General features: G+C 55.8%; 3 protein-coding genes across 23 annotated transcripts in view; 1 reads left to right on the plus strand and 2 right to left on the minus strand.

Annotated features, from left to right (window-relative positions):
* Slc6a9 (solute carrier family 6 member 9) overlaps positions 1-12,494 on the plus strand; it is a 33,607-nt gene extending 21,113 nt beyond the window's left edge. For 14 of the 15 annotated variants that reach the window (XM_013068159.3, XM_004871907.4, XM_087215137.1 and 11 more), the window contains 10 exons: positions 49-319; positions 6,086-6,218; positions 6,414-6,548; positions 6,630-6,733; positions 7,084-7,321; positions 7,408-7,542; positions 7,649-7,748; positions 7,839-7,939; positions 10,943-11,113; positions 11,212-12,494. In XM_013068159.3, coding sequence (XP_012923613.1) covers positions 49-319; positions 6,086-6,218; positions 6,414-6,548; positions 6,630-6,733; positions 7,084-7,321; positions 7,408-7,542; positions 7,649-7,748; positions 7,839-7,939; positions 10,943-11,113; positions 11,212-11,406 — 1,583 coding nt within the window. In that variant the 3' untranslated portion in view covers positions 11,407-12,494. The remainder of the gene's footprint in view (positions 1-48; positions 320-6,085; positions 6,219-6,413; positions 6,549-6,629; positions 6,734-7,083; positions 7,322-7,407; positions 7,543-7,648; positions 7,749-7,838; positions 7,940-10,942; positions 11,114-11,211) is intronic. The other variant, XM_021249948.2, reaches the window with a different exon arrangement.
* Ccdc24 (coiled-coil domain containing 24) lies at positions 12,457-16,711 on the minus strand. 4 transcript variants are annotated; one of them, XM_087215144.1, is made up of 9 exons: positions 16,538-16,707; positions 16,254-16,411; positions 15,880-16,055; positions 15,641-15,751; positions 14,624-14,698; positions 13,771-13,825; positions 13,291-13,351; positions 13,119-13,197; positions 12,458-13,035 (listed from the first exon to the last, which is right to left on the minus strand). In XM_087215144.1, the coding sequence occupies exons 1-9, from the start codon at positions 16,617-16,619 to the stop codon at positions 12,798-12,800; spliced, it is 1,035 nt and encodes a 344-aa protein (XP_087071270.1). In that variant the 5' UTR covers positions 16,620-16,707; the 3' UTR covers positions 12,458-12,797. The 4 variants fall into 4 exon arrangements, with proteins under 4 accessions (XP_004871974.1, XP_087071270.1, XP_012923618.1 ...); XM_013068164.3 differs by having other exon boundaries at positions 16,583-16,697; XM_004871917.4 differs by having other exon boundaries at positions 12,457-13,035; positions 13,119-13,351; positions 16,583-16,703.
* A 355-nt stretch (positions 16,712-17,066) lies between these two features.
* On the minus strand, positions 17,067-27,693 carry B4galt2 (beta-1,4-galactosyltransferase 2). 4 transcript variants are annotated; one of them, XM_021249950.2, is made up of 8 exons: positions 27,259-27,693; positions 26,272-26,470; positions 25,447-25,802; positions 25,005-25,237; positions 22,097-22,287; positions 21,764-21,886; positions 21,544-21,648; positions 17,067-17,920 (listed from the first exon to the last, which is right to left on the minus strand). In XM_021249950.2, exons 3-8 carry the CDS (start codon positions 25,748-25,750, stop codon positions 17,770-17,772), a joined length of 1,107 nt encoding a protein of 368 aa, XP_021105609.1. In that variant the 5' UTR covers positions 25,751-25,802; positions 26,272-26,470; positions 27,259-27,693; the 3' UTR covers positions 17,067-17,769. The 4 variants fall into 4 exon arrangements, with proteins under 4 accessions (XP_021105609.1, XP_004871958.1, XP_004871959.1 ...); XM_004871901.4 differs by having other exon boundaries at positions 25,005-25,240; XM_004871902.4 differs by lacking the exon at positions 26,272-26,470 and having other exon boundaries at positions 25,005-25,240; positions 27,259-27,690.
* Positions 27,694-27,896: the final 203 nt, after the last annotated feature.

Here is a 27,896-nt window from a genome sequence, read left to right on the forward strand (position 1 = left end):
CTCCTCCCCCAGCAGTGCTGACAGTTGCCCTTTCTTTCCCCTCTCCAGGTGTGGGCTATGGCATGATGGTGGTGTCCACATATATCGGCATCTATTACAATGTGGTCATCTCCATCGCCTTCTACTACTTCTTCTCCTCCATGACATCTGTGCTCCCCTGGGCCTACTGCAATAACCCCTGGAACACGCCCGACTGTGTTGGGGTGCTGGACTCCTCCAACCTCACCAATGGCTCCCAGCCTGAAGCCCTGCCTGGCAACCTCTCTCACCTGCTCAACCACACCCTGAAGAGGACCAGCCCCAGTGAGGAGTACTGGAGGTGAGGCCCGGGGTGGACCCAGGCCAGGGGGACCTGGCAGCAGCCTTCGGCCTTCCCTGTCCCCATCAGGCCCAGAGACGCAGGCCAGCTTGGGTGCCCGCTCCACCTTCACACCTCAGATGGGTGCAGAGAGGGCAGGGTAGACAAGGAATCATGGGACAAGAAGCTGACATACAGGGAATCTCGACTGAGTAGAAGCCAGGGAGGGCTCCAGAAATCTGGCAAGTCTTGAGAGGAGAGTCAAGGTGAAGGGGTGCCTGCTGGTGAGAAGAAAGCATGTGCAAAGGCCCTGGGTCCCAGATAAGCAGAGGCTGGTCCTAGCGCTAAGGGAGCCTACTTGACTGCTGAGTCTAACAGATGTGGGGGAACCTCATGGGCCTTGAGGTGGCCTCAGAGTGGTCACTGCCCGCATAGAAAATGTAAAAGAATCAGGTTTAGACTCAGTACTTCAGAGCAAAAGGAGCCATGGGAGTTCGCCAAGCCAGGGGTGCCGTGACCAAGACAGTCTGGCACACCATATTCAGTGGTGACAGAGACTGGAGTTTTGGGGCCTGCTGAAGAGAAGGTGCTGCTGGAGGTGTTCTGGAACTCCTCGTCCCAGTGGGTGGGGAGAGGGCACAGCAGGACATCCTGGAGGGAATTCCTCAGTCCTGCTGGGAGCCCCTGAACCCAGGGCTGTGGGGCCAGGGAGCAGGCCTCCTTCATGCAGCTGCTTCCCCACAGCCTGCAGCCCATGGCTGGTGTGAATGGTCAGGCCCCTGCCCTGAGGAGTTCACTGTGCAGTGGGGAGATGGGCAGCTAATCATATTAGGGCCAGGGCCCTTGGTACAGACTTGTGGTGGGGCACCAAGCGGGTAGTGGTTAGAGCTAAGGGACGAGGCAAGAGGTGGTCAGAGCTACCCATAGAAGGGTTGGGAGAGAGATGAGCAGGTGAGCAGAGGCGAGAAGGAAGCAAATTGAAGCTGGGGTTGGAGACAGATCGGACATAAATGAGGCAAGAGGCCATCAGGCATCATACAGTACAGGCTTCCACGCCAGGGTGAGGGTCGCAGACTTTCTTGGATGTGTGATGGAAAGCATAGGTGAGAGGTATGAGCCTCCAGGGAAACTGGGGTCACAGCAGATCCTCTGAGTGCTCAAACCTGGAAGGACCAGCCTTCGTGGGGCAGCCTCTGGGTGGGCTATAGATTCTCAGAGGCAGGTAAGTTTTGCCCACTGCCAGGATGGAGAGCAGAGCTTCTGCCTCCCAGTGAGGGAAAGGCAGGCTCACTGAGTCACAGGGCAGGTCATTTCAGAGAGGAGGCAGGAGGGAGGAAGACACACACAGCCACGGCCTTCCTGGAGCTCACATCCAATGGGGGAAGCAAGCACATAATTGCCAGTTAGTGTATTACTCCATTGGAGACATGGTACAGATGGACAGGGTGATCTAGACTAAGGATGATGGACCTTCCAGGAAGCACCCCAAACACAAAGCCACGCCCACACTACTGCCCCCCACCGGATGTTCCAGGGGTACCTATCCCAGTCACTCTCTGTCCCAGGGTCTCCCACAAAGCTCTGGAGATTTTGTCTGGTAAAACCAAGAATAGTGCTCAGAGAGGTCCAGCTGAAGGACCCGCTGGATGGCCAGCTGAGCTCTGCTCCCTAGCTAGGGCAGCATCATGCCTGACTCAGGAGCACTGTCCCAGGCCTGGCCACTTGCAGGCAGTACGGCTCCCTGCTGCCCCTTCCTGGAGAGTTTGGGAAGTGACCTGTAAGAGAGCGGTCCTGGGCTGGCTTCATTTAGCAAGGAGGGAGGAGAGCTAGCATCCACCATTTCTGGAGCACCTACTATTATCTCAGTAGGTATTATCCCTATTTTCAGATGTAAAGACTGAAATTCAAAGGTTAAGCTGGGCAGCAGTGCCCATGCCAGGCTCTGTACGCACTGGGCCCATCAGGATCCACTAGTGCCTGGTGTTCCACAGGTGTCCTTAGTCCACTCTCCAGCAGCCTCTGAAGAGTGGCAGGGTGTCATTTAAAATTAATTAACTAATTAATGCAGTACTAGGGATTGAACCCGAGACATTCGCACTAAGCTACATCCCCAGCCCTTGAGGCATAGTTTTTCTTTTGAGGCTCTCTAAGTGGCTGGGCTCACTCTTGTGATGCTCTTGCCTCAGTCTCCCAGAGTGCTGGGACTGATTATAGGCACCACCATGCCCAGCTGGCACAACGCTGTTTGAGCTCCACAACAACCCTGTTGGGCAGCTTGTGCAGCTATTTTTTTTCCCCTGGTACCAGGGATCGAACTCAGGACCTTGCGTTTTCGAGGCAGGGAGCGGAACCACTGAGCTAAATCCCCAGCCCTTTATGCAGATATTTTAAAGTTACCATTTTATGAAGGAGGAAAGCGGGCCAAAGGGAGGAAGAGATGCCTCTAAAGTAAGAGAAGCCCAAGGGCAGGTTTCTAGGCCACATATTCCTCTTGTTCACCCTTCTTTCTCACTCCCAGCCCTCTTCTCACTTGCCACTTCCTCTCAGTCTTGCTTTACCACCCTCTATGCTGGCCTGAGTCCTGCTACCAGGCCCCAAACTCGTGACTAGGCTGTCCCAGCTGCACAGCCTCCAGGGCACCCAGTACCTGACACCAAATGGACTCCGATCCCTGCCTCCCGCCCGTGTCTCCTGGCAGCTCTGGAGTCACTGCTGTCTCTCAAATCCTGGCTGCACCACTTACCCTCTGTGTGGCCCTGGCAGGTCACCAGACCTCTCTAAAGTCTGAGTTGTTTGTCCCTAAAGCAGAGCAGTTACGATTCCTGCCTCATTGTTATACAGGTAAAATGAGAGGATGCAGCACAAATCACCAAGCACAGTGCCAGTTGGTATATGAGCCTGATCACAGCCATTGCTGGACTTGCAAAGGAATAGATTAGGACATCCAAGTCTGGAATCATTAGCTATCTGATTAAAGAAATTAGATAGAGAGAGAGAGAGAGAGAGACAAAGCAAGACAGAATAATTCCAGAGAGGTCATGTATCAAGAGCCAATTTGTAAATATGTTGGGTTCCAAAGTTCTTAGGTTGTTTGATCTCCAAAGCACGTGGTCCAAAACAAAACAAAAAAACTAAATATATTGCTGTCTGAAATAAAGCTAGAATTCATTCTTTGGTTTCTGGGCTAGCTAGTTTCCTTCTAAACTCTTTAATTCCTAGTACTTTAATGCTGCGCTCCTGCAATAAAAAAAGAAAAACTTAAATCCTACCAGTTTAGCATGCATAATTAAAATTATAAAATCCTTTAAACAAAAAAATGGCTTCTTTGCTTGAACACTGGCACTGAGGAAAATCGCCTTTCAGAAATAGCAGTAGCAGGACCCGTGACTGTTCTGAAGGCCAGAGCTTCCCGGCACTGATGTGCTCAGATAGGAGGCCCCAGGTGGGCAGGGTCTGGCTGCCTGGAGCCCCTCGCCCAGCTGCCTGCAGATATAGTTTGCTGTGTGTGCCATGAAGGAAAAAAGACAGGAATGCACTGCTGAAGGCCACCAGGAGCCTCAGCTGTCCCTCTGCTCTTGACTTCTGTCCTCTCTGTGTCTGTTGGTTCCCTGCCCTCTGAGAGCCTGGAGACGGTCATGCCAGGGCCTGTGCTGTTGCCTGCAGTCTGAGGAGATGGGCAGGAGGGGAGAGTGTGGGCAGCCTGTGCTGTCACTGGAGCCCAGGAGGAACATGGGAGGCTAGGGGAGGCAGGCAGGCTAAGCAAACACCAGATCCCAGCACTGCAGCATCGTCCCATGAGCGAGCACCCAGAGTGACATCCCATCCCAAGAGACCTCAGCAGTTTCCAGGAGATTTGAGAACTGATGTGTGGGTGAGAGCACAGCCAAGAAAGCTGAAGGACAGCCTCTGAACAGGCCACGCTGAGAAGTCCTGGTGTCCGGAGGGAAAGAAGGAAACCTGTATTTACTTTACATTTATCTAAAAATTATTCTCAGGCTGGTGTTATCATCCCCATTTTACAGATGAAGAGACTGAGGCCCAAGAGCTTCTTCCTGGCTCCTCACTGGCAGCCTAGACAACTGCAGCAACCACACTGGTTGCCAGCTGGCATCTCTTTCTCCTCCCAGTCTCTAACCACATTGCTCATTCTTTCAAGACCAAGGATGTACTGAGCACCTCTTTGGGCCAGGCACTGGGATCACAGCAGTGAACAAACTGGACAAGCTGCTGCCCCATAGGAGACAGATGATCAAAAACAAATAGTGAAGTGTACAGTATGACGGAAGGACAGTGTGCTGTGGAGGAAAACAGCAGAGAAGGGTGTGAAGTACTGGGCGGGTGGAGCTGTATTGGAAGCATGGTGGTTAGAGAAGCCTCTTTGGGAGGAGGACACCTGAGTGAAGACCTGAAGGAGGTGAAGGGGAGAGTCCAGCTGTGTAAAGTGCAGGGCCCAGTGAAAAATGAAAAATGAGACACCTGTTCAGATGTGTTAAGAACGTCAAGATGGCAGTGGTAGAGCATTAAACCAAGCATAAGGCCTTCTAAGCCCAAGGCCCTGTGTGATTGCACAGGTCACAAACCTACGTGTGCATGTGGGTATCTCAAGAAAGAGCACTTCAGACAGGCCACAGCATGTGCAGAGGCCCTGAGCTATGTGGGGACCCACCTGACTTGTTTAAGGAACAAGGGGGCCAGTGCAGCAGGAGCAGTGGGCAGGGTGAGAGCAAGAGGAGAGGCAGTCAGAGGCGGCAGGGCAGGAGCGAGGCCCCAGTAGAGACTATAGCCACTGCAAGTCCTTTGTCTCTCCTGTCATGGGAGATAGGAGCCCCTGCAAGGCTGGGAGCCAAGGAGAGGCCATCAGAGTGAACTTTAAAACACCTTTCAGAGCCTCCCACTGCCCTCAGGATAAATCTATAAATTCTTGGGCTTGACTTCACAGCTACTCACGATCTGGTCCCTTCCTGTCCCTTGCCTTTCTTTCTTCCCATCCTGTTCCCTCCAGCTTTATTGAGCTTCCCAGCATGCCCAGGCTGGGGTGCTAGCTCCAGGTCCCCCACCCTGGCATACGCTGTTCCCTCAGCCTGGCACACCCTTCTAGTCCTCTTCACTCTCCTCCTGTCCTCTCCTCACACTGTAGCTCCGCTTGCCTCTTCTGGGAAACCTTCCACCTGACCTATTCCCCTGGGAACAGACACCCCTGGGGCGACTGCTGCACCTTGCCCTGTCCCTGCCCCCAGCCACCACCTGGAGCAGGCCTGCTTGCTTTTCTCCACCTTCTACCCCGAGTGCCAGGAAGATGCCTTCTGCAGGACTGGGTGCCCAGCACCTACCCAGGGCTGGCACATAAATGTCCAATTGGTCGAGAGAGCACACCGGATGGGCCATAGGCTGCCAGATGGAGCCACACCTGGGGAGGAGTTCAGGGTCACCTTTACACTGCTGCCTCTGTCTGTTATCAGAGATGGAGCCCACTAGTGTGGGTGGAATGCTCTCAGAAAGCTTCCTGGAAGAGGCCACTTCTGAGGGGATGACAACTGGGCCTATGCAGGGCCCGGAGACCTCCGTGATGGGGGAGCGGGTGCTGGCCCAGGCCTGGGGTGTGGCCTTTGCAGCTCCCAGGAGAGGCTGCAGACTGAGGGGTCTGAGCTGGCTGGGGCCCCCAAAGTGGCTCCCATTTCACAGGAGCTGGGTGCTGGGCCCTCTCGATGGGAGGGCACAGTCAGTGGGCCTTGGGCTTGCTTTCCGGACAGTGGAGTCTGGCCCTCTATGACAGTGCCCCTTCCCTAGGTTCTATGTGCTGAAGCTGTCAGACGACATCGGGAACTTCGGGGAAGTGCGGCTGCCCCTCCTCGGCTGCCTTGGTGTCTCCTGGGTGGTTGTCTTCCTCTGCCTCATCCGAGGGGTCAAGTCTTCAGGGAAAGCAAGTACCCCTCCCCAGGCAGGGTCTGGCCCCACCCTGAAAGACCCTGCCTTCATTCCTGGCTTTTGGGGATGTTGAAGAGGGTGATAAAGCACCAAGGGAAGCGAAAAGGGACCAGAGGGCCCGTGATGGTTGGGGCCAGGGAGGTGGGGCTGGGGGGAGCTGCAGGCATCCATGGAGCCATCCTGCCCACAGGTGGTGTACTTCACGGCCACATTCCCCTATGTGGTGCTGACCATCCTGTTCGTCCGCGGAGTGACCCTGGAAGGAGCTTTCACAGGCATCATGTACTACCTGACCCCACAGTGGGACAAGATCCTGCAGGCCAAGGTTCGGTTTGGAGGGGGCCTGAGGGGGCCCCAGCAGGGCTGCCCCTCACTGCAGCACCTCACTGGTCCACCCTCCCTGCAGGTATGGGGGGACGCTGCCTCCCAGATCTTCTACTCGCTGGGCTGCGCCTGGGGTGGCCTCATCACCATGGCTTCCTACAACAAGTTCCACAACAACTGTTACCGGTGAGAAGGCCCGGCCAGCCCCGCAGCTGGCCCTGTTGCCTGCCCTCTGTGCAGCCTGAGCCTGGCTCCCCACACCTGCCAGCTCCAGGGCAGCCTCCTGCCTGCCAGGCCCTCTTCTTCTGCTCATGACAATGGGGAGAGAACCTTTGCCCAGAGAGATTGGAGGAGCGGGGACAATGATGTCCCTGGTATCTATGAGGACTTGAGAGCACCAGATTCTCCTGAAAAGGATTTGGAGGCACCTTTGTTCCTAGAACTTTCCCTATCTCCATGTCTTTTTTTTTTTTTTGCCCCAATCAGGGAGAAGGAAGGCAGCTGGGTCTCCTGAGCTCTGTTTTCCTCCCCTTCAGGGACAGCGTCATCATCAGCATCACCAACTGTGCCACCAGTGTCTATGCTGGCTTTGTCATCTTCTCCATCCTTGGCTTCATGGCTAAGCACCTGGGTGTGGATGTGTCCCACGTGGCAGACCACGGCCCTGGCCTGGCCTTCGTGGCTTACCCGGAGGCCCTCACACTGTTGCCCATCTCCCCGCTGTGGTCCCTGCTCTTCTTCTTCATGCTCATCTTGCTGGGGCTGGGCACTCAGGTATGAGGTGTGGATTGGGCTCAGAGCTTTGGGGAGGGAGGATGGGGTAGAAGTCAGCCCCTTGCTCTGATGGCTGTGCCTTGCAGTTCTGTCTCCTAGAGACACTGGTCACAGCGATTGTGGATGAGGTGGGGAATGAGTGGATCCTGCAGAAAAAGACCTATGTGACCTTGGCTGTGGCTGTGGCTGGCTTCCTGCTAGGCATCCCCCTGACCACGCAGGTGAGAAGCCAGTGGGAGAAAGGCTGGGCTGCAGTCGGCAGGGTACATGGGAAGGGTGGGGAGCCTGGGCCCTGCACCACTGGCTCAGCTGCCTGCTGGCCCACAGGCAGGCATGTACTGGCTGCTGCTGATGGACAACTATGCGGCCAGCTTCTCCTTGGTTGTCATCTCCTGCATCATGTGTGTGTCCATCATGTACATCTATGGTAAGTCCCCGAGTTTCCATGACCTTGTGGGTCCCGGTTCCTGCCTGGGCCACCCTGTCCTGCTGGGCCTGCTGACCCTGTTCTCTCCAGGGCACAGGAGCTACTTCCAGGACATCCAGATGATGCTGGGGTTCCCACCGCCCCTCTTCTTCCAGATCTGCTGGCGTTTTGTCTCTCCAGCTATCATCTTTGTAAGTTCTCCCGAGGCCCTCCCACCCCCTGCTCTCCCAGAGTCCCGTGTTATTTTCGTGGAAACACCAGAGGGTGAGCAGGAGCCCGTCCGCCTGGCCAGAACACCCCACCCACAAATCCAGCCAGCCTTCTGGCAGGGTGGGAGGAAAATTCCATAAGTCAGATAGGCTTGTGCCACTCAGAGCCTCCAGGCCCTGGTCACAGGTTAGGAGAAGAATGTTGAGCCCCAAATTTGACTGAAGACATTGCCCAGAGAGGGACAGGGCCTGCCAGCAACTCCAGTGAGTCAGCCCACCTTTCTGGCAGTCCTGCTCAGCTTCCCCGGGGCCTCAGGAGTCACTGATACCAGTGTCACTGTCTCCCACTGCTTTTGCTCCCAATTCCTCTTAGAGGGGGCGCTCACAGAGCAGGCTATGTTATGTGTGTGAATGCGCATGTGCATGTGAATGTAGGAAACAGCGTTCCAGAAGCAGCGCCAGGACCTGTGGACTCAGGATTAGGAACGTCAGCTCTGCCTGTGGGCAGCTTCTGAAGGCAGTGAGCTGGCTTGGGAGGGGGAGTCCCCCATTTCCATGATGGAAACTCCCATCAGAGAGCTGAGTGATGGGAGGACCCCCTCCACCATGGCAAGGCACTTTCTGCACATTGTTCACTTATTATCTCGTGTAACACAACTCTCCGAGCTAGCAGTGCTTCCCCCATTTTATAGTAAGGAAACTACGGCACAGGGATGCTAAGTAATGCCTTGGGTCGCACAGCTAATGAGGAGAGCCACAATGTGGAACCAGTGGCCCAATTTGGAGCCTGCCTGCTGTGCCAGGTGCCAGTGTGACATAGACACTGTGCTATAGTTAGGAGGAATGGCCTGAGGGCTAAAATCCGTCTCATTTATGTCTTCTGTTCCAAGTGGGAAGCCAGGGTTAGGGGTGGGTTGACTGTGTAAGGGTAACTACACAGAGAAGTGGCAGGAATACCTCTGAGTGACAAGAGAGGTCACCCACTGACAAGGGTGGTGTCCCGAGTCAACCCCCATAATTCTCTACTCCTCGATACCACAGAGAGCTTGGCCCTGGATTCTACTCTGGATCATATTGCTGAAGAAAAGGCCCCTGGAGGGCTGAGGCCTCCACCACATGGGGATGGGAGGTTCCTAAGCCTGGCTCAGACACCAGCTGTGGCCACTGACCCAGCTCTGAAACAGGAAGAGCAGAAGTCTCCCCTCAGGGATGGGAGACCAGGGAGGCCAGGCATTACAGCAGCATCGAGCCTGGTGTGGGTGTGGCAGACTCAGGCCCAGGCCCCACTTGAGCTCAGCTCAGCCTCCCAGGACTCAGATTGGACTCCTTCCCTAGAAAGACCTGAGGGCACCTACCAGGCCAGGAGGCAGGAAAGAGATGGACACTAAAAGGGCCTGTCAGGGCATCCATGGCCTGGGTCTGGTGTCTCCTTGGGCCTGGGCAGGGACCTTCCTATGCCCAGAGAGTCCAGCAGTAGTTAGCTTAAAGCAAGGACTGCAGGCTCTAGGGACATATCTGTTTCCGGGCTGGCATGCTCTCTTTGGGGGCTTTATTTCTGAAAAGCTCTTTCTGACAAACTCTGTCATTCTGTGAGCTCAATGAGGGGATTTGTCTACACATAGATCAGGCTCTAGTTTCATTAAGGAAACTTTTTATTTTTGTTTTTTGTTTGTTTGTTGAGGCAGGGTCTTGCTATGTCCTTCAGACTGGCCTTGAACTCACTATGTAATCTAGGCTGGTCTCAAACTCGTGGCAGTCCTCCTGCCTCAGCCTCCCAAGTGCTGGGATTACAGGTGTGGGCCACCACATCTGGCTCAAGGAAACTTCTTATTTGCTCCCATTATGTACAGCATCCCAGCAGGGCCTCTCAGTCTGGATATGGGTTTTGAATTTTAGAATTCGGTCATAAGGAAAGCCAGAAGCTCTAACCTGAGCTCCAAGATACAGAAGGATGATGCTGAGCACTCCTGGAAGGCAAAGCACCCCACTTGCCACCTGCCCAAGTCGCTGCTCCTTGTAGCATTTTGTGTTGCTGCAGCCACAGACTTTACTTCCTGTCATACCCATCTCTTTCCAGAGAGGCTCTCTAGAGCATCTGCAGTCCAAAGCTTCCCCTTTCTTTTTTTCTTTAAGCTTCCCATTTCTAGACTGAATGTCACTATCTCCCCAGCCCGCAGGCAGGCAGGGCTTCATCCTACCCCCATCCCTCCATTTCTCAGAATCAGTTCAACTCAACAAATGGGATGGGCCGGGGATTTAGCTCAGTGGTTCTGCCGCCTGCCTCGAAAGCACAAGGACCTGAGTTCGATCCCCGGTACCCCTCCCCCCCAAAAACCTTACACAACAAATGAGTCTGTGCCAGGTACTTCACAGGGCACAAGGACCCAGAACTGATGCCATCCCAGGAGCTCCCAGGTCTGTGAGAAACACAAAACAGAAACTGGGGGAAGCAGATGGAAAGGGCCATGGATGGGTCCTTCAGGAGATGAAAATCTGGACGGGCTTCCTCAAGATGGTGTTGGTTCAGGGTCTGACAGAAGAAAATACAGAGGGTGATTCCCCAAAGAAAGGAAGAGAGGGAGGGAAGTGATGGTGTAACCGAGTCATTGAGCCAGGGGTAATATGGCCAGCAAGGCATGTTGCCAGGAGAAGGTCTGGGGCTGAGGATTTGGCTTCACCTCAGTAATGCAGCATGGCACCATTTGAGTCTGGGACTGGCTTCCAAAGGTGGCAGCATCTAGAATATTCTCTGGCCAGTTTAGGACTATGGCAAGAACACTCCCTTCCCATTTGCCCACCATGATTTGGGCCCCTGGTTCCACCTGCTTCTTCTACTGCAGGTGTTGTCAGTTGCCAGTGCCCTGCCCCAACTGCCTCTTTCTCCCTTAGGAACCTGGAGAGGTGTGGGAGCCGGTAGGAAGGAGGGCTGGGGTCTGGGAGGGGCTCTGGGCCAGCCTCATCCCCACTCCCTCCCCACTCCTGCAGTTCATTCTCATATTCACGGTGATCCAGTACCGGCCAATCACCTACAACCAGTACCGCTACCCAGGCTGGGCCGTGGCCATCGGCTTCCTCATGGCCCTGTCCTCCGTCATCTGCATCCCTCTCTACGCCCTGTTCAAACTCTGCTGCACAGATGGGGACACTTTCCTCCAGGTGAGGGCTGGGAGGAGGCTGGGCATCCAGGCAAAATGAAGGGTGGAGAAGATGGGCCCCAGGGCTCCCTTCTGACTCAGTGTACCTCTCTCCTGCAGCGTTTGAAAAATGCCACAAAGCCAAGAAGAGACTGGGGCCCTGCGCTCCTGGAGCACCGGACTGGGTGCTACGCCCCCACCATAGCCCCTTCCCCTGAAGACGGCTTTGAAGTCCAGCCACTGCACCCAGACAAGGCCCAGATCCCCATGGTGGGCAGTAATGGCTCGAGCCGCCTCCAGGACTCCCGGATATGAGTGCAGCTGCCAGGGGAGTGGCCCCACCCCATCCCATGCTCCTGCCACAGAGACTGGGGAGGCAGTGGACAGGTGTTATTGCCTGCCCTCTGTCACACCCCAGCCAGGACGGCTGCTGTCACCTTGGCCACCACTGCTAGTGCAGTCATTTGTGCTCGTGTCCCCAGTGTTTACATGTCCTTTGGATGCCAAGACAGCAGCTGGGGGTGGCGAGGCAGTGGGAGGATTGCTGCGGGGGCCAAAGCACTTTTGAGGGGTCTTGGGCCAGGTCCCGGGAAGCCTACCAGGCTTTACGTGGTCCCTGACAGCCTCACACTCTGCCCCCAGTTGAGGTTCTGGGTTGGCCCCCCACCTGTTCTCTCCTTGGGCCTCCAGCCTCATGACCAGTGTTCCTGCCCCCGGACAGACCCCAGCCTCTGCCTAGGAAAGTCTGCTTCCTACCTGCTTGCTACCTGAAGCAGAGTAAGGGGCTGGGGGCTGCAGTGCTACTTGTCAGGCTGTCCCACCAAGCCCTGTTTATCTGTATGATTATTTTTGTAAAACTTGTGTTATCTGTGGTTGCCAGCCCTCCCCCGGCTTCGGGTCCGATCTGTCTTCCAGGCCTGCTTGCACCTCACTTGGCTGCTCCAGGGTCTCTACCCCTCATTCCAGCCCTGGCTGTCAGGCCCAGCCAGCAGAGGCTGTCACCCAGCAGCCTGCCCAAAGCACTTATTTCTGGAAGGCAGGGGTGGAGGCTGCTCGGCAGGTTTGAGCCAATAGCCCTGGGGAAGGGGACCCGGCAGGACACCATTTGCCCTCCCTCCATCAGGCTAAAGGCCCAGTCTTCCAGTCTTCCCAGATGTGCTGCCCTTGTTCATGTGCCAAATGGCCCCAGGCCTTGTGACCCAACCCCTCTCCAGAGCTAGAGCTCCGTCACCCAAGCCCTGAAGTGTCTGTTTGTCTGTCCTCTGTGCCCTCTGTGCAGTGACAGCACTGGCCAAGCCACCTCTAATCCTCTGTAGCAATAATGGTGCGCCACCCGCCCTGCCCATCCATGCACCACTAGGATTTTAAAGTCCATAGATTTTAATGAAATTTCTATTCCTGTCTGAGGTGCTGCTGTGCTTTGTCTGGGTCCCCTGGGGGACAAAAGTCAGGGCTGGGATGAGACGTCTGTCGGCCAAGCCTTTGTGGTGGCCTTGGAGGAGAAAGTTTGAAGGCTTTGCCAGTTCAGCCACTCACCCCTAGACACCAGGGACCGGCAAGGGGGTGGGGCAAGGGCCAGACACACAAACAGCCTTCAGACTCTGGTGAGAGCTCATGCAGGACTAGACCTGAAGCTGGCAGGGCCATGGCAGCTGAGAGGTGGCAGCAGCAGATAGGGCAAGTTCCAGCAGAAGCAGAAGCCTACTTCAGGTTGAGGCCTGGGGCACAGCACTGGACACTGGTGTGGAAGCTGGCCCTTCCCGACAGCTGCACCGAAGCTGCCGTCCCCAGCAGTGGGTGGTGGCCGGGCCTCGAGACTGGGGACACTGCTCCAAAGGAGGTGTAGGAAGGTAGCCTCGGGGAGGCCTGGCCCAAGTTCCAGCAGCCCCACGGAGGCAAGGACAGGGTCTAAGGTGCCGAAAAGAGGACCCCAAGGGCTGTTGCCTGGACAGGAAGAAGTAATTGTGAGGGAGCCATGGCCTGACCCTTCAGCCCATCCCACCCACTGGCTACCTGCTTTGCCCTACCTCTGTTTGGGGGAGATGCAGGAAGGGGCCAGAGGGGCCTGCAGCTCCTGTTCCATGGCCTTCTTTTGCTCCTTTAGCTCTGAGGACACAGTTGAGACAGCCCTTCCAACATGTGCCCAATGTGGGGTGGGGGCAGAAGCCAGGTGCTCTGGGGCCTGCTGAGGTTCCTCACCTGCCAGGGTGGGCTCTAGGGCTGCTTTGGAGGACTGGTGAGCCTCAGCTTCCAGGCAGTACTGCAGGGAGAGGGGGTCAGTGGCCCAGGCTGCAGGCAGAGACCAAGATCCCTAGTGCAGGGCCCAGGAACAAGTCCGTGCAGCCCCGCAGCCCAGCCCCCATGCAGGCAACCCCCAGAGGGAACACCAGTCCTCCGGATGAAAACTAAGTTTGCCAATGCTGTGGGCCGTGCCCCTGGATTCAGGTAAGGGAAGGAGGAAAGGGCCTGGGGCAATACAGCAGGTTAATCTAAAACTGCTGAGCCGGGGCTTCTAGGGTTTCACAAACACCCTCCACACGTGTGTGCACGTGAGAAGGGGGCATAGGACTCACACAACCTTGACACGCAGGTATATGCCCAGACAGACTCATATCTGCATCGGCTCAGAGCCCCACATGAGGCACAGAAGCTCTCGAGAAGGCCCAGGGCTCCACTCACCTGCAGGGTGGAGATCTCCCTCTCCAAGGTGCGACACTCCTCCTCCAGGCGGCCCCTGGGGTATGAGGTAGCACCCAGCTTGAACCAGTGCCACAGGCCCCAGACAGCTGCACCTGCCACTCAGCCTCAACCTCCAGCCTCACCAGGCTCCCTTCAACCCCTCCTTTCTCAGCCAGCATTGCCCTCTGCTGCCCTAGCTCAGCTATCAGGGCCCCTACCAGTCTCTTTCTAGGCAGAATATGTCCTCTTGCCCACCCCAGCAGGCAACATCTTCTCTTCTGCAATTTGGGTTTTGTTTTGTTTTTGGTGGGTTTTTTTTGGTGCCGGGCATTGAATTTGGGTCCTTGCGCTTGTGAGGCAGGCAGCAGAACCACTCAGGTAAATCCCCGGCCCTATTCTGCACTACTGCAGGGGGCCTGCGACTCCTGCCATATCAGAGCCCTTCCCCTGCTTCCTATGGCTCCCCCCTGCATCAGGTTTCAAAATTCTATGGCCCAAGCTGGGCGTGGTGGTGCACACCTGTAGCCCTATCACTCAGGGAAGCTGAACTTTATTGTAAATTCTAGCCAATCTGCACAACTTAGCGACACCCTGTCTCAAACTAAAACAAAAAGGGGCTGGGGATGTAGGTCAGTGTAAAGGCTCTCGTTTCAACCCCCAGAATGGTAAAAAATAAAAATAAAACCCTAGGGCCCTGACACCCGCCCCCCATCATATTTGGCTGCAGCAACCCCCCTTCCACACATGGGTCTGCCCTCGCCCGCATGCTGCCTCCCTTCTCAGTCAGTACTAGCACCTGGGCACACAGCCCTGTTTCCCCACTGGCACACACTCAGGTGCCCCCGGGCCTCACCTCAGGTGTCCAGCAACTTGGTCAATGTTGGAAATACTCAGCTGGTCCTTGATGACACTGAGTTCCCTGTGACTGCTGCTGGCAGAGGAAATCAACATCACTCTCCCCGTGTTGCTCACCTCAGGCCTTCGGCACACAGATGCCACTTCTCGATAATTTCGTGTCTTTTCCCACAAAGGCAACATAATAAAATACAAACAGTGGGAATTCTGGCTTGGAAATGGGCTTTGCTGCCCTTCACTGAGTGTGACCGTGGACAAACTGCTCTTTCTGAGCTTCAGTTTTTCTCATTTACAAAATGGGGATGTCACCCAGCTTTATCACATTGTATGAAGACTGGAAGACGCTGCTGCCACCCACTTCTTATGAACATGCTCTTATTTGTTTATGTCATTCAATCCCTACCTGTAAATACCATCTGCTGCTCTCTCCCCTCAGCTCTCCCTGCCTTTCCAGCCCAGCCCCCACGTCTGTTCTCCAGGCCTGAGGAACAACTGCCCACTGGACATGGCCTTCTGTCCTCCCTGTTCTCGAAAAGCCCTTCTCTCCTTCATCTGCCTGAGAAACTGCTCCTCATACTTCAAGACCCAAATTAAATTACTCTTTCCAGAAAGCCTTGCTGCCTCCAGGCTGGGCACATGTCTGTCTCCTTGGGGGATTTTGCAGCCTTCATGTGCAGATCCCTATCACAAGTGTCCCAGGCTGGTGTGTCGGCCAGCACTCTAGGAGGCTGAGGCAGGAGGATCACTGCGAGTTTGAGGGCCTGGGCTACATAGTGAGTTCAAGGCCAGAACTTCATAGGAAGATCTTGACTCAAAAACAAGCATTGGGCCAGGGATTTAGCTCAGTGGCACCACACCTGCCTCGAAAGTGCAAGGTCCTGAGTTCAACCTTGGGTTCCAAAAAAAAAAAGAAAAAAAACGAAAAAAATCAAGCATCTCCCTCCGTGGAGACAGGTGGAACCTACCAGTTGGCTAAGACCAGAGGCAGATCCCTCCTCCTCTACCGCCACTTCACCTGAGTTCACCAGCTCTCCTCTGGAACATCTGTTCTGGCAAGTCACACCTGGACTCCAAGGCAAAGCGAACGACCCTGGGGCTGTACTGGGCCCATGCCTGGGCCTGGTCCCTGCAGAAAGCGCAAATGTAGGACACCGGGGCCCCTGTCAGGAAACCTCTGGCACAGACAGGAAAGCCCTGGGGAAGGGGCACAGACAGGAAAGCTCTGGGGAAGGGGCCCAGGACTGAGGTTCCCACCTTCCCTCGCGGATGGCCTTCTGCTGGAGACCTTGGAGCAGCTGCCGGAGTTCCTGGCGCACAAGTTCTCTCAGATGGGGCGGTGGTGCCAGAAGGGAGGAGGGATCAGAGATGGGGTGGGAGTCGGGGTCTTGGGAGGACCGCGATTCTTGGAGCAGTGCCCGCAGCATCGCCACCTGCAAGGCAGACCTGGGACACTTTGCGCCTGATCAGGGAGGACGGGGGTGATGGGGAAGGGGGGAACTAAACAAAAGAGAGGACGCGGGAAGACTGAGACAAGTTCTCGAGGGTCATCCGGCAGGGCCAGGGACCGGCAGGTGGGAAATCCCGCGAGTCGTGGGCCAGGCCTGGGCGTGGCCCTTCCCACTCCCCACCTCCGCCCGCAGCTCCAGGCTCAGGTCCACCGCCGCCTCCCCCAGAATCCTCTTCACTTCAGGCCGCTCTGGAAGGGGAACATGCTCCTCCACCATCTCCCACAGCGACGGGGAGTCACGGGACTCAGCCTGCCCGCGCCGCGATGCCCCGCTGAGACCTGCGCGGGACGACTGGTCAGGGTGCAGGATCTACCCTAGACCAGCGGACGCCTGGGGCGGGGTCGCCCCCGCCCTCCCGCCTCCACAGACCGCCCAGTTCTGCCGCAGTCCCCACGGCTGGTTACTCAGTCCAGCACTGACGGCCCCTGGCACCACCTCTTCTGTGCTACCTCTGGCAGACCCTCGGAGGCCGCAGCTCCTGGCCATGGCCCGGGGAAGCCAGGCAGTGGAAACCCGGGCCGTGGCCCCACCTCTTCCGCGCGGCCGTCACCAGGGAGACCAGGCGGGCCCAGGCCCCGCCCCCGCCGGTCAGGCTGGCGGCGCTCGCGGGATGTTAGTCCGGGTGTGGTGATGCTTGGGAGTGGGTCCCCACCGGAGCAGCCGCCGTTCCCAAGCGTCCCGGGCCTATCCCTGGACCCCTTTCGGCCTCGAGATAGGTGGAAGAACTGAGAAATCAGGTCCCACTGGGTTTATTACTTCGTTGACTCCACTGCCGGGGTGGGTGAGGGGGTTGGGTGGCGGCAGCAAAGTAAACTTTTGCCCTTAGGGCATCCCAAAGCTTGGGAAAATCCGGACGCCCCGGGTCAGGTGCCCTCCTACTACTTTGCGAAGTAGGTTCAGGATCCTCATCCACGAATACACTCAGGGACCTGCTCCATTCACGTTTTTTACTAAAGCACCCACACAAGTTTCTGTGCAATGTACAAACAGGAGCCGGCCCTGGGGTTCTGCCTCCTCTGAGACAGGGAGGTGGGGATCAGACAGAGTGATCCACCCCCCACCCCCACCCCCATGCAAAGGCCAACCCCAAGATCCCAGGCAGCAACACAGCACCAGCTCTGGTCCCCTTCTGGGGCTGCTCCTCAGCAGGGGTCGAACCACAGACTACCCCCTATGACGCGCAATGAAAAAGGTTTCCCCTCCCCTGGGAGCATGGGGGATTCCCAGGTCTGAGAATTCCCTCTGGAAGAGACACTGCCCCCTGGTCATACCTCCCAACCTTCCAGGCCCTAGGGGACTTGGGGGGGAAACTGAGGCACAGAGAGGTGAAGTGACCTAGTCCAAGCCACTTCGCGAGGCAGTGCAGGGGCTGGCCCGACCCTGACAGTGAGGGGGACTGGGCTCGGGGAATTAGGGCAGGAAGAAGGGTTGATCCCAGAGGGCCACACTTGAGGGGCCTGCCCAAGCCACAAGCCCCTCAAAGTGGGTTCTGAAACGTCTGGGTGCAGCTGGCAGGTCTATTGAAGACCCTCAGAAAACAGCCCATCTCAGTGGGCTCCCAGAGCAGCGCCAGCCAGGCTGTGAGTCAGTCCTCTGACAGGCAATCCTTGGCACCAAGCACCTCAGTCCAATAGTGTCAGCCTCGGGGGGGCCACAACGGGGGCCGCCCAATGTCCACTGTGATGTTGGTGAAGAGCGGCTGCCGAGACACCTCCAAGACCTGGTACCGCACTGACCCAATGCCGTCCCGCTTCATGGTCAGCTTCGTGTTTTGAATCTTGGTAAACCTGGAGGATGGAAATGGGTCCGCATGAGGGCTAACATCCAGACTCACTACGGAATCTCTGGGCCCAAGGATCGAGCCCTCCTGCTCCTTCCAGGGGTGACTCAGCAGTAGCCCTTTACTCCTGGATCTGCTCCCAAATCAGAGATCTCAGCCCCTTCCTTCAGAAAACAGAACTGTGATACCCTCACAAGTCCCTCAGCTCAGACCTCCAAGCCTTCGACTCAGACATGAGGCACCTCAAATGCAATGTGTCCCACACCCGATGTATCACTATTACTCCCCAACCTGCACCATCTTCTGTGTTCCTTGTCCTTTAGTCACTCCTTCCCTGTTAGCCAGGCTGTACTCTGGGCACCAGGGATGCATCCATCCTTCCTCTTAGAGAAAGTCCACCTCACCAGGGGAGAGAGAAAGCAGGCAAGGGGAATGTCGGAGTGTTAAGGGGGCAAGATGGCTGCCTGGGAGGGAGTGTGATGACCCAGCTAAGAGCAGGGCAGGAGGATCACAGGCAGAGGTCAGAGTGCATGCTTCCCCGAAGCACAGCTGCATGGCTAGACCTCCAAAGGCCAAGGAGGAAGCAGGAAGATGAGTTTAGAAGTTCAAGCATGAGCAGAGCTCTGCACGTCAGAGTAAGCAGTTCATATTTTATTCTCTGAGTGAGAAGGCACTGAGGGAATCTTAGCCCAGTTTTGGGGGGCAACATGGGCTACAGAAGGGGAAGGAGGAAGTAAGGAAACCCATGCAGTAGACCAGGTGAGACTGAGAGGTGGACTAGAATAAAGGTAGGGAATGGCAAAAGCAGATAGGTTCACATGTATCTGAGGGGACATGGGCTTGCTGATGACTTGGATGTGCAGACTGAGATAAAGAATCTAAAAATTAGATTTGAGGAAAAAGCAACTAGTAGTATGTATCCTATAACATTATTATAAACCTCAAATAAAGTTTTTTTAAAAAGAAAAACTTTAAAAAAAAAAAAGAAAAAAGAAAAACTTTAAAAGGCAGCCAGGTAGACAGAATTCCCATCCTGAGTTTCTTGCAGATGAATGGTGTTGTGGTTTTTTTCGGTACCAGGGACCGAACTCGAGACCTTGCTCTTTCGAGGCAGGCACCAGAACCACTGAGCTAAATCCCCAGCCCTGAGTTTCTTAAACTAGGACTTTCTTGCTGTCTGGCCATTTCCACAGCCAAGCAGACATCACTACTGTGAAGACATCCAGACAGGCTATTTCTGTAACAGGACCAAGGCTTCTGAGAAGTACTTGTAAGAGCTCCACTCCCACCCTCACCCCAACTGTCAGACCCTCCCAGTCCTTTTGAGCTCAGCTCAGACCCCTCCTGAGCCCTCCCAGTATTCCACTCTCACTCACTCTTCCCCAGGATGTAATCCTTTTCTGCTGACCAGTTTTTGTTTTGTTTTGTTTGTGGTGCTGGGGAGTGAATCCAGAGCCTTTGCATTGAGCTACAACCCTATCCCCCTTTTTAATTTTTTAAAAATTATTTATTTACTTACTTATTTTTGGTACTGGGGATCAAACTTGGGTCCCTGCGCTTGCACAGCAGGCGGCAAAACCACTGAGCTAAATAAATCCCTGGCCCTATTTACTTTTGAGATGGTCTCACTAAGTAATTCAGGCTGGCCTTGAATTCAGTATGCAGCCCAGGCTGGCCTTGTACTCGGGATCCTCCTGCCTCAGCCTCCTAGAGTGCTGGGACTGTAGTGTGTGCTACCATGTGCAGCTTGACCATGTTTTTTTTTTTTGTACCAGGAATCAAACTCAGGTCCTTGCGCAGCAGACAGCAAAACCACTGAGCTAAATCCCCAGCCCGACCATGGTTTTTTATCTGAACCCATTCTGTATCTCAGCTTCCAGGACTCTAGAGTCCCACACTTCTGCCCATCTCCAATCCTGCATCAGTACTGCAATCTAGCCCCTACTCCTACATCCTGGGTTCAGAGCAGAAAGCTGTGCTGACTAAACAGGGGGCATAAGAGCCCCGTAGGTCCTTGCCCCACCGTCACTATCAGTCCCTTCAGGCCTGGGCTATATCTCTGGCTCCACCCAGCCGCTAGGCCAGCCCTTTATGTTCCTTGACCTCTTAAGAGCAAGCCTTCCAAACACAAATCTGATCCTGCCATTCACTCCTCAAAGCTGTTCCCTCTAGTCAAAGATTAAACTCCCAATCTTGTACTCAAGACCCTAAATACCCAGCACTGACTGCCTCCTATTGTTACTGCCAGCCTTCTATCTTAAAACCAAAGGTTTAACCTGGGTATGGTGATGCATACCTGTAACCCAGCACTTGGGAGCTGAGTGAGTCTGACAGCAGCTCGGACTACATGAGACCCTATCTCAAAAAAACAAAGCAGCTAGGAGTGGTGGTATATAGCTAAAGTCCCAGCACTCTGGGAGGCTGAGGCAGGAGGATCAGAAGTTTGAGCCCAGCCAGGGCTACTAATTAAGACTCTGGCTCAAAATAAAATAAAAGGTCTGGGATGTAGCTCAGCATGAAGGCCCTTAGTTCAATCTCCAGTACTAGGAAAAAAAAAAAGTTTAAGAGTCTCAGTATATGCCACCCATGTTCACATTTCAGACTTACAAATACATTTCCTTCATCTACAGTGGCCTTCCCCGTTAGCCTTGGTGAATACAGCACTGTGCCCAAGGTAGGAGTGAGACAAGAATTTGTGGAATAATAACTTTTCAAACTCCAGGCTGCCCTCACCTCCTCCAGGAAGCCTCCTCTGCCAAGACAGCACCTTGCTCTCCTCACCTTGTGCTCTAACTGCCTGTCTCCTTGCCCAGAATGAGCGTCATGAGGGATTGGGAGGGCAGGGACTGGGTATGGCTGCTCTGGGTCTCCCAGCCTCAGAAGGACTGGCATCGGGAAGTCCTTGTCAGAATTTCACATGCCCGTTGGCCCTTCTCCCAGCCAGCCCAAAAGCAAATGTGGCTGCCTCCTAAGAGATGGAGTTGCCTCCTCCAGTCTCAGAGAGGTTGGTACTGCCTTTCCACTCCTTGCCCTGCACTGTTTGGGCCACTTTTCTTGGTCCTCAGGAGCTGTGCCCTAGCATACATTCTTTCATCCCATCTGCTCTGGTAAGGCCAGGATAAGCCAAGGTCACCCTAGGTACACAAGTGAGGTCTTCAAAGGCACTGATGGGAATGTAATTACTTTTTTTTTTTTCAGTTTTTTGAGACAAGGTCTCGCTGTTTAGTTCAGGTCTCACTGTTAAGTCTTGAACTCACTATGTGGTTCAGGGTGGCCTTGAACTCACAGTGATCCTCGTGCCTCAGCCTCCCCAGTGCTGGGATTACAGGCATGCACCACCACACCTGGCTGGGAATGTAATTACTCAAGGACAATCTGAAGCCTGACTCTAAATTCTGGTCACTTCTAGGAATTAGGCCAGGGGTGAGAGCTATCTGGGGGTGGAGGACAAGGCGTGCTAGAGTCAGGAGTCACGGATCTGCAGCCTCTAGGTCACCTCTCCAGGGTCAAAGCCACTTTTAGAGGGTCAGGGATTGAGGACACTTGGGGTCGAGACTCAGGCATACTAAGAAGTCACCTCTAGGGAGTAAGGGATTAGGGACACCTGGGATCAGGGTGCTGGGGGGTCACCTCTGAGGGTTGGGCTCATTATGCTTGTCCCGGTCGTGCTTGATCATGCGGTAGCGGCCTATTCGGATGTCTGGGCGTGAGATCTTCATCCCAGTCAGGGAGATCCTGAGGATGGGGACAGATGGACTGGAGCAGGCGCCAGGAAGGACAAGGAGCCCCACACAGTCTGCATCTCACCCTCTCACCCACTCGGTCTTCTCCCAACCCTCTCCCTACTCACCGGTTGAAGATGTCGTCATCTTCGCCACCCCAGCCCCAGTACTCATTGGGGAAGCCATTGATTCTCAGAAACTGGGCCTTACTCAGGCCCGACACACCTCCAAAGTAGCCGGCATAGGGAAGCCTATGGCATGGGAGGACAGGTGTCAGTGAGGGTTGCAAGGGACCAAAGGCAGGGTGGGGAAGAATGTGGAATCGGGTCCAGAGAGGATCTGACCTAGGCAGAAGGATGCGGGCCATGGGCCAAGGGCCAGCAGGGCACTGGAGCTGGGACTGAGAACCTAGGTAAAGCAGGGCCATGGAGGTCTGGGTTTAACTGAGAGGAGCACCTCACCGAAAGCCAAACTTGTCCATGGCAATGGCAAAGTGGCGGGGCTGGTCACCACAGCGGTACAGGTTGCGGTCATCCATGGGGACCAGGTCCACATCACTGAAGATAAAGCAGTCATAGGCAGCATCTTCCTTCAGCGCCTCCAGGAAGCCCACATTGAGCAGCTTGGCTCGGTTGAAGGTGTCCTCACCATGCTGAAGGTGAGGGGCAGGTCAGCTCTGGGCCCCTGGCCAGCAAAGACCTGCCATTCACCCCTTCCCAGAGCAGTCTCCAGGGGTCCACTCAGACCCTCCCTCCCTGCATGGCTCCTTTAGATTCTTGGGATCAAGTCCAGCTTCTCAGTTAGATCTGGCTTTCAAAGGCCTTGCGTAAGTCGCTTGCAGTTTCCTCTCTGGCCTCTGCCTCTGACCCTAAGCCCAACCACACTTTATTCCTCAGCAGCTGCTGAACATGCCAGACTCTTTCTCATCTCCAGGACTTGGGAAAAGTAATTCCCCTTGCCTGGAATGCCTGCCTCTGCTTGTCGAACTCACGTCTGGAAAGGCTCTCCTGACCAAACCTCCTGGTCCCAGTGTAGTTACTCACTCCCTCCCATGGGCTTCATTTATACCAGGTCCACTTAAACCATTATTTAGAGCTCTCATCTCATTCACCCGTTCAAACATGCCCTGTGGCCTTCTCCTTTGTGCCAGGCATCTCCTTTGTGTCTAGTGGGGATGCTAGAGATGAGCAGCCCTGGTCTCTATTCCTGCTGAGCATACAGTCACAAAATGGGACAAATAATGAATGCCCCAAATGACCAGTGTCTACGATGCAGAAGCTGCGGGGACTGAGCCACCTATCCTCAGGCACCTGCCTCCTCTGGCCCATCTTCATCCACATCCAATTCCCTGGGAGTTTCTGAGACCACGACAAGCAGAAGGCTATAGGCAGTCTCATCCCAGTATGATCCCTGAGAAATGGGCTATGGGGGTCCTGGCTGTGCAGACCCACACTAAATCCTGGATAGAGGAGGTAGGATTTAACTCGAGGAGCTGGTGCCTGCACCCCTGCCCCATTCCAGACTCTGCAGGCTAGAGCCAGAGGCTCATGGAGAGCAGCCTGCAAGTGGGCCCTTCATTTACACCAGCCACACCTGAGCCAGATGGGTGGGAACTGCTCTCCTCCAGACAGTGATCTTCGCAGTGCCACCAGCTCCCTTCCCTCCCTCTTTTGCACCTTCTCTTCCACCAGCCCTTAGAGGGATTGTCCATTTCCTCCTGGCTCATCAGCATTCCTTCTGGCCTCTCTCACCAGCCAGGAGCCCTAGGTTTCTCCCACATGGCTCATAAACATGCTCAATTCTCTCCCTGGAAAGAAAAAACAGACCTCCCTCCAGCCACCGCCCTACCTTTTGCCTTCCTTCCTGGCAGAGATTTTTTTTTTTTTTTTTTTAAAGAGTTGTCTCCAATCAGTTGTTTTGTCAAATTCGATTCCTTCTTCAACCCACTGCAATCTGCTTCCGCCCCCACCATGCCCCTGAAATGGCTCTCACTGGGCCCACCTTGTTGCTAAATCCACTGGACGCCTCTCGGTCCACATCCCTCCTGACTCCCCCACAATGCTAAAGCAGCTGCCAGGTTTCCTTCTTGACACTGACTGCTGAGCTTCCGGGATACCCACTCTCCTGGCTCTCCTGCCACCCTCTGGCCAGTTTTCCTGGCATCTGTAGCAGCTTCTCTCTCTCCACCCATCCCTTCAGTGCTGGCTTTTCCCTACCACATCCCAGCTCCAGGGGCATGTTGGGGCATGGCACTCACAGATCCTTCTCTCCACTGTAGACCTGTCTCCTAGGTCCAGACTAACTACCTAAAGAATCCTCCTGCACTTACCCCAAGCTCTCCAACTCTGCTAGGCAAGACACGTTTCACCGACTCCTCACACGGCCTAGCTCCTGCATTTCTCATCTCACTCATCCACACAGGCAACAGCCGAGACTGAAACCTTTGCATTGTCCTGACATCTCTTAGTTCTCACTCTCCACTACTGTGTGACGTCTCTCCTTCATCCCCACACTGACTGCACATTCACCATCTCTTTCCTGGCCATCATAATCTCTCCCTAACGGGCCACCTGTTCCATCCATTCTCCACATGCAACCACACACACACTTTTTCTTTCTGAAAACCAACCACACACATTATTCCCCCCCTAAAACAATGGAGCCCCATAACCTTCAGGCAGGAATTCAACTGCTTAGCATGTCTCATAAGACCCTTCTTGATTTGGTCTCCACCAATACTTCTAGCCTAATCTGTGCTCCCATGGCTCCTTGCTCCAACTCCCATCATACCACCCACACAAGGATCCACGTCAGAGTCTAGGTGCTCTCCATGGGAAGGGAAAGCCTGTATAAGACCCTCTCTGGACCTAGTAGCCAGCCCTAGCCAGGCCCATGAAAGTGATAAGATACTGCATTGAGTCCCCTGGTTTAAGCCGTGGCCAGCATCTGCCCTCTAAGGGTTCTCAGCTTCATTCTTCTTTCAGGATGCAACTCTCTCCTTTGGGCCCTCAACAGAGCCTCCTAGTAGTATACCCTAGGCCTCTACCACCATGGGGCAGGGGTTGCCAAGTGCAAACAGTAGGGTTCACTCTCCTTCTGAGGCTATGCACACCCCCTAGTGTGCACGGCATATACTCACATCCCATATACTCCTTCAGGTATGCACTAACCTTCCTGCACACACTGAAAAACACACCCCTCATTCCCCCATGCATTCACATAACCATACATCCATGGGCAGACAGGGACCCCAGATGCCCCTCAACCCCACCTATGCATCAACAGGCACATGGGCCCCCACACCCTAGGCAGGCATACCCACTGGGGCATGTGGGTTTCGATGGCTAGTTCCAGCCAGGGACCACACACCTGGTTGATGACATAGATGCCGTAGCGCAGCCGCTGCCGCCTCAAGATGGGGTGCAGATAGTGGAGCCAGTAGCGTAAGTGATGCTCCCGGTGTCTAAAGGGGATGATGACTGCCACTGTCTGGGCTGGAGTGCAGTCAGGCGGTGTATAGCGGCCACCCAGGAGCACGCCTGGGTTCTCCCTCTGTACCCGCTCCAGGGGCATGGGTGAGGTGAACTCAATGAGCAGTCGACCTACTGTGGGCAGGATGGTGTCAGGAATCAGGGCCTTTGCCAGAATTCCGGGACACCAGCCCTCAGGAGGTGGCATGGAACCCCAGGAACAGCCCTCTTCCAACAGACCTGGTCCTTGGCACCTCTGTGGGTCAAGACTCCAATCCCCTAATCACACTGGTCGGATCCTTCTCCCACCCTTACAGGCAAGGCCCACCCTACAGGCTCACCAAGACCAGGTGGAGAGTCAGGACAGGGTGGCAGGACAGGAGCTGTGGGGCCAGGCCGGGCACTGGGGACTTCAGGAAGCCCAGAGCTGGGAGCAGTGGCGTTGGGCCGAGAGCAGTTGGTGCTGCTGCTGGCTGCTGGGTGGAGGGCACGGGCAGGGCCACGGGCACTGAAGCGGCTGAAGAAGGCCAGATGCTGGGCATAGACATCAAAGTAGAGGATAACAGCCACGAGGAAGTGCAGCAGGCAGAGAAGGAGCACAGCCTTGCAGACGCGCTCCAGCGTCCCCCCCAGCAGTCTGCTCATCCCGCAGGCGGCCTCCGGCCAGCCCAATGGGCCCAGGCATCCGGCCGCTGGCCTGAGCAGGAAGGGAGAAAAAGAAACCCCACAGGTCAGGGCAAGACAGGCAAAGCTCCCCACTGCCTCCACCCCAGCTGCTCACACTCACAGGCCCATTCTCATGCTTACCTGCTTATGCCCTTTGGTAAGCATGGACTTTCATTCTATCTGCAAACATACCCAGACAGTTGCTGCAACTCAGGGCACGCCCAGTACTAACCACACCACATGCTTTTCCATTCCTTGTCACCCCTGACAAATATACATCCATACTCAGGCACACACATTACACAACTGTATACACATGTAGTCCCAGGAACGTGGACGTGTGAACTCTGATCACAAGGGGTTCATACCCAAGCATGGAAAAACATTTACCTACAGACTTGTATGTATACCTGTGCCCTAAAGAACAGATACCCCACAGGGCAGCATCCTTCGGCCAGGGCTCAGGGCTTGGGGAAAGTGACCACTTAGTGAGTACCTACCATGCAGGAGCACTTTGTACTCATGACTTCATTTAGTTCTTCCAGGAGCCATGGTGAGAAGTGGTTTGATCACTCAGGTCCCAGCAGCAAGCAGGCCAGGCCAACTGGGACTGGCTGGGAAGTGGTCCTCAGGATCCAGGGGCCCCAAATACGGTCAAGATATTTGTGGGACCCCTTCCCCCTGGAGCAAGGGGTCAAACTACAGAGTAGGGCAGAAAACACCCCTCTCCTAAGATTTTAAGGGCAGCTCTAGATCATGGCCACCCCAGCTAGTTCTGATTGTCAGAAAAGGGCCTCTTTGGGCTTTGGTGGGGAACATTTCTCAGCGTGGCAGAGAGGGGGTTTGCCTGGGCCGTGGCTCCAGCTGTGGTTCCCACAGGGCAGCAACCATTTCTGGCAGTGCTCCAGAGACAAGGTGAGTTTCACTCCCACAGGCAGAGCATCACACAGACAGCCCTGGTCCCAGCAGTAGTCACCCCCCCACACACACACACAACTACATATCACAGACACACCCGGGTGACAGTAACACACAAGCTGCACACTCACCAACAAAGCCTGCTTCAGGACTTACACAGCCACGCATGCAGGCTCCCAGGCGGCTCCTACCCAGACCCACGTGCAAACATTCCCACCCCTCCCTCTGGGGCAGAGATTCTGAGTCCAGCTGGCCACCAGGCTAAGGGGTGCGCCTGGGCGGGGCTGGGAGGCTGAACACGTGGCACCCCGGGATGAGGGTGGTAGCAGAGACCGAGTGGGTGTGGAGCCTGGGGGCCGCGTGGAGTGGGTTGCGTGAGGATGTGGGGTAGAGACCGAGGGCAGGGGGAAAAGTGATCGGAGCGCCTCCCCCCTGCCACGAGGCCAGGGCGAGGAAGGACAATGAGCGAGAATGGCTGGGGGCGGGCAGAGGAGCCCAGAAGGGGAGCCGAGGGATGGGGGTGGGGTGGGGTGAAGCCAGGCCGGGGTTGCCGCCCGCGCCTCTCTCACCAGGTCTGGAGCTGGGATCTGGGGTCGAGCTCGGGGTGCAGCTAGTGCGGCCCGGTCTGGAATGTCGGGGCCCCGGGTAGGGGGCTGCGCGGGCGCCCTCCTCTCACCCGGCTCTTGGGGCTCAGCAGGGGACGCCGCTCCAGCTCGGGCAGGGTTCCCGGCTCCAGCAGCTTCGGACGGCTCAGTCCCCCATGGCCCGGCCCCGCCGCCTCCCGCCGCCGGGTCAGCGGTCCCCGCGGCCCCCGGGCCGCCTCCTGCCGGCGCCACCGACGCGGGCCATGGAGCCGAGCCGCCCCGGGGGGCAGGGCGGGGCCGGGCGGCCGGGTAGACCCACGGACCGGAGGACCAAAGGACCACAGCGCCGCCGCCTCCCTCCCGCGCTACGGCGCCTCGGAGGGGCAGGCCCGGCCGGCGCGCCCGCGCGCGCGCCCCTGTGATCCCCGCCTCCAGCGCGCTTCACGCCGCTCGCACGCCTGCCCCTGCCGGTGGCAGAGTGCGGCACAGCCGGGCGGCGGCTCGAAGGCCGGCAACCTGGGAAGGGCGCAGGGGATTGGTCTTGGCTAAGAGATCAGACCTGAAAGGGGGTGCAGACTGGCCAACTCCCTTATCGTGGCGTGGGCACAGGGCCTGGAGGTTGG

This window comes from Heterocephalus glaber, unplaced genomic scaffold, assembly GCF_053883595.1.
Source record: "Heterocephalus glaber isolate CG9 unplaced genomic scaffold, H.glaber_assembly_v1.0 deba00001452, whole genome shotgun sequence".
NCBI lineage: Eukaryota > Metazoa > Chordata > Mammalia > Rodentia > Bathyergidae > Heterocephalus > Heterocephalus glaber.

Bases quoted from the DNA above. Each gene is read 5' to 3' on its own strand.
- B4galt2 (XM_004871901.4), bottom strand. From the start codon at position 25,750: ATGAGCAGACTGCTGGGGGGGACGCTGGAGCGCGTCTGCAAGGCTGTG. The intron at 25,241-25,446 runs GTGAGCCTGTAG...TCCTGCCCACAG, and splicing joins TGACTCTCCACCTGGTCTTG to TAGGTCGACTGCTCATTGAG. The intron at 22,288-25,004 runs GTGTGTGGTCCC...CCTCACCTTCAG, and splicing joins GCATCTATGTCATCAACCAG to CATGGTGAGGACACCTTCAA.
- Ccdc24 (XM_087215143.1), bottom strand. From the start codon at position 16,619: ATGGCCAGGAGCTGCGGCCTCCGAGGGTCTGCCAGAGGTAGCACAGAA. The intron at 16,412-16,537 runs GTAACCAGCCGT...CGTCCCGCGCAG, and splicing joins GGCCGTCAGTGCTGGACTGA to GTCTCAGCGGGGCATCGCGG. The intron at 14,699-15,640 runs GTGAAGTGGCGG...CTCTGCCAGCAG, and splicing joins AGGAGAGCTGGTGAACTCAG to CAGTCACAGGGAACTCAGTG.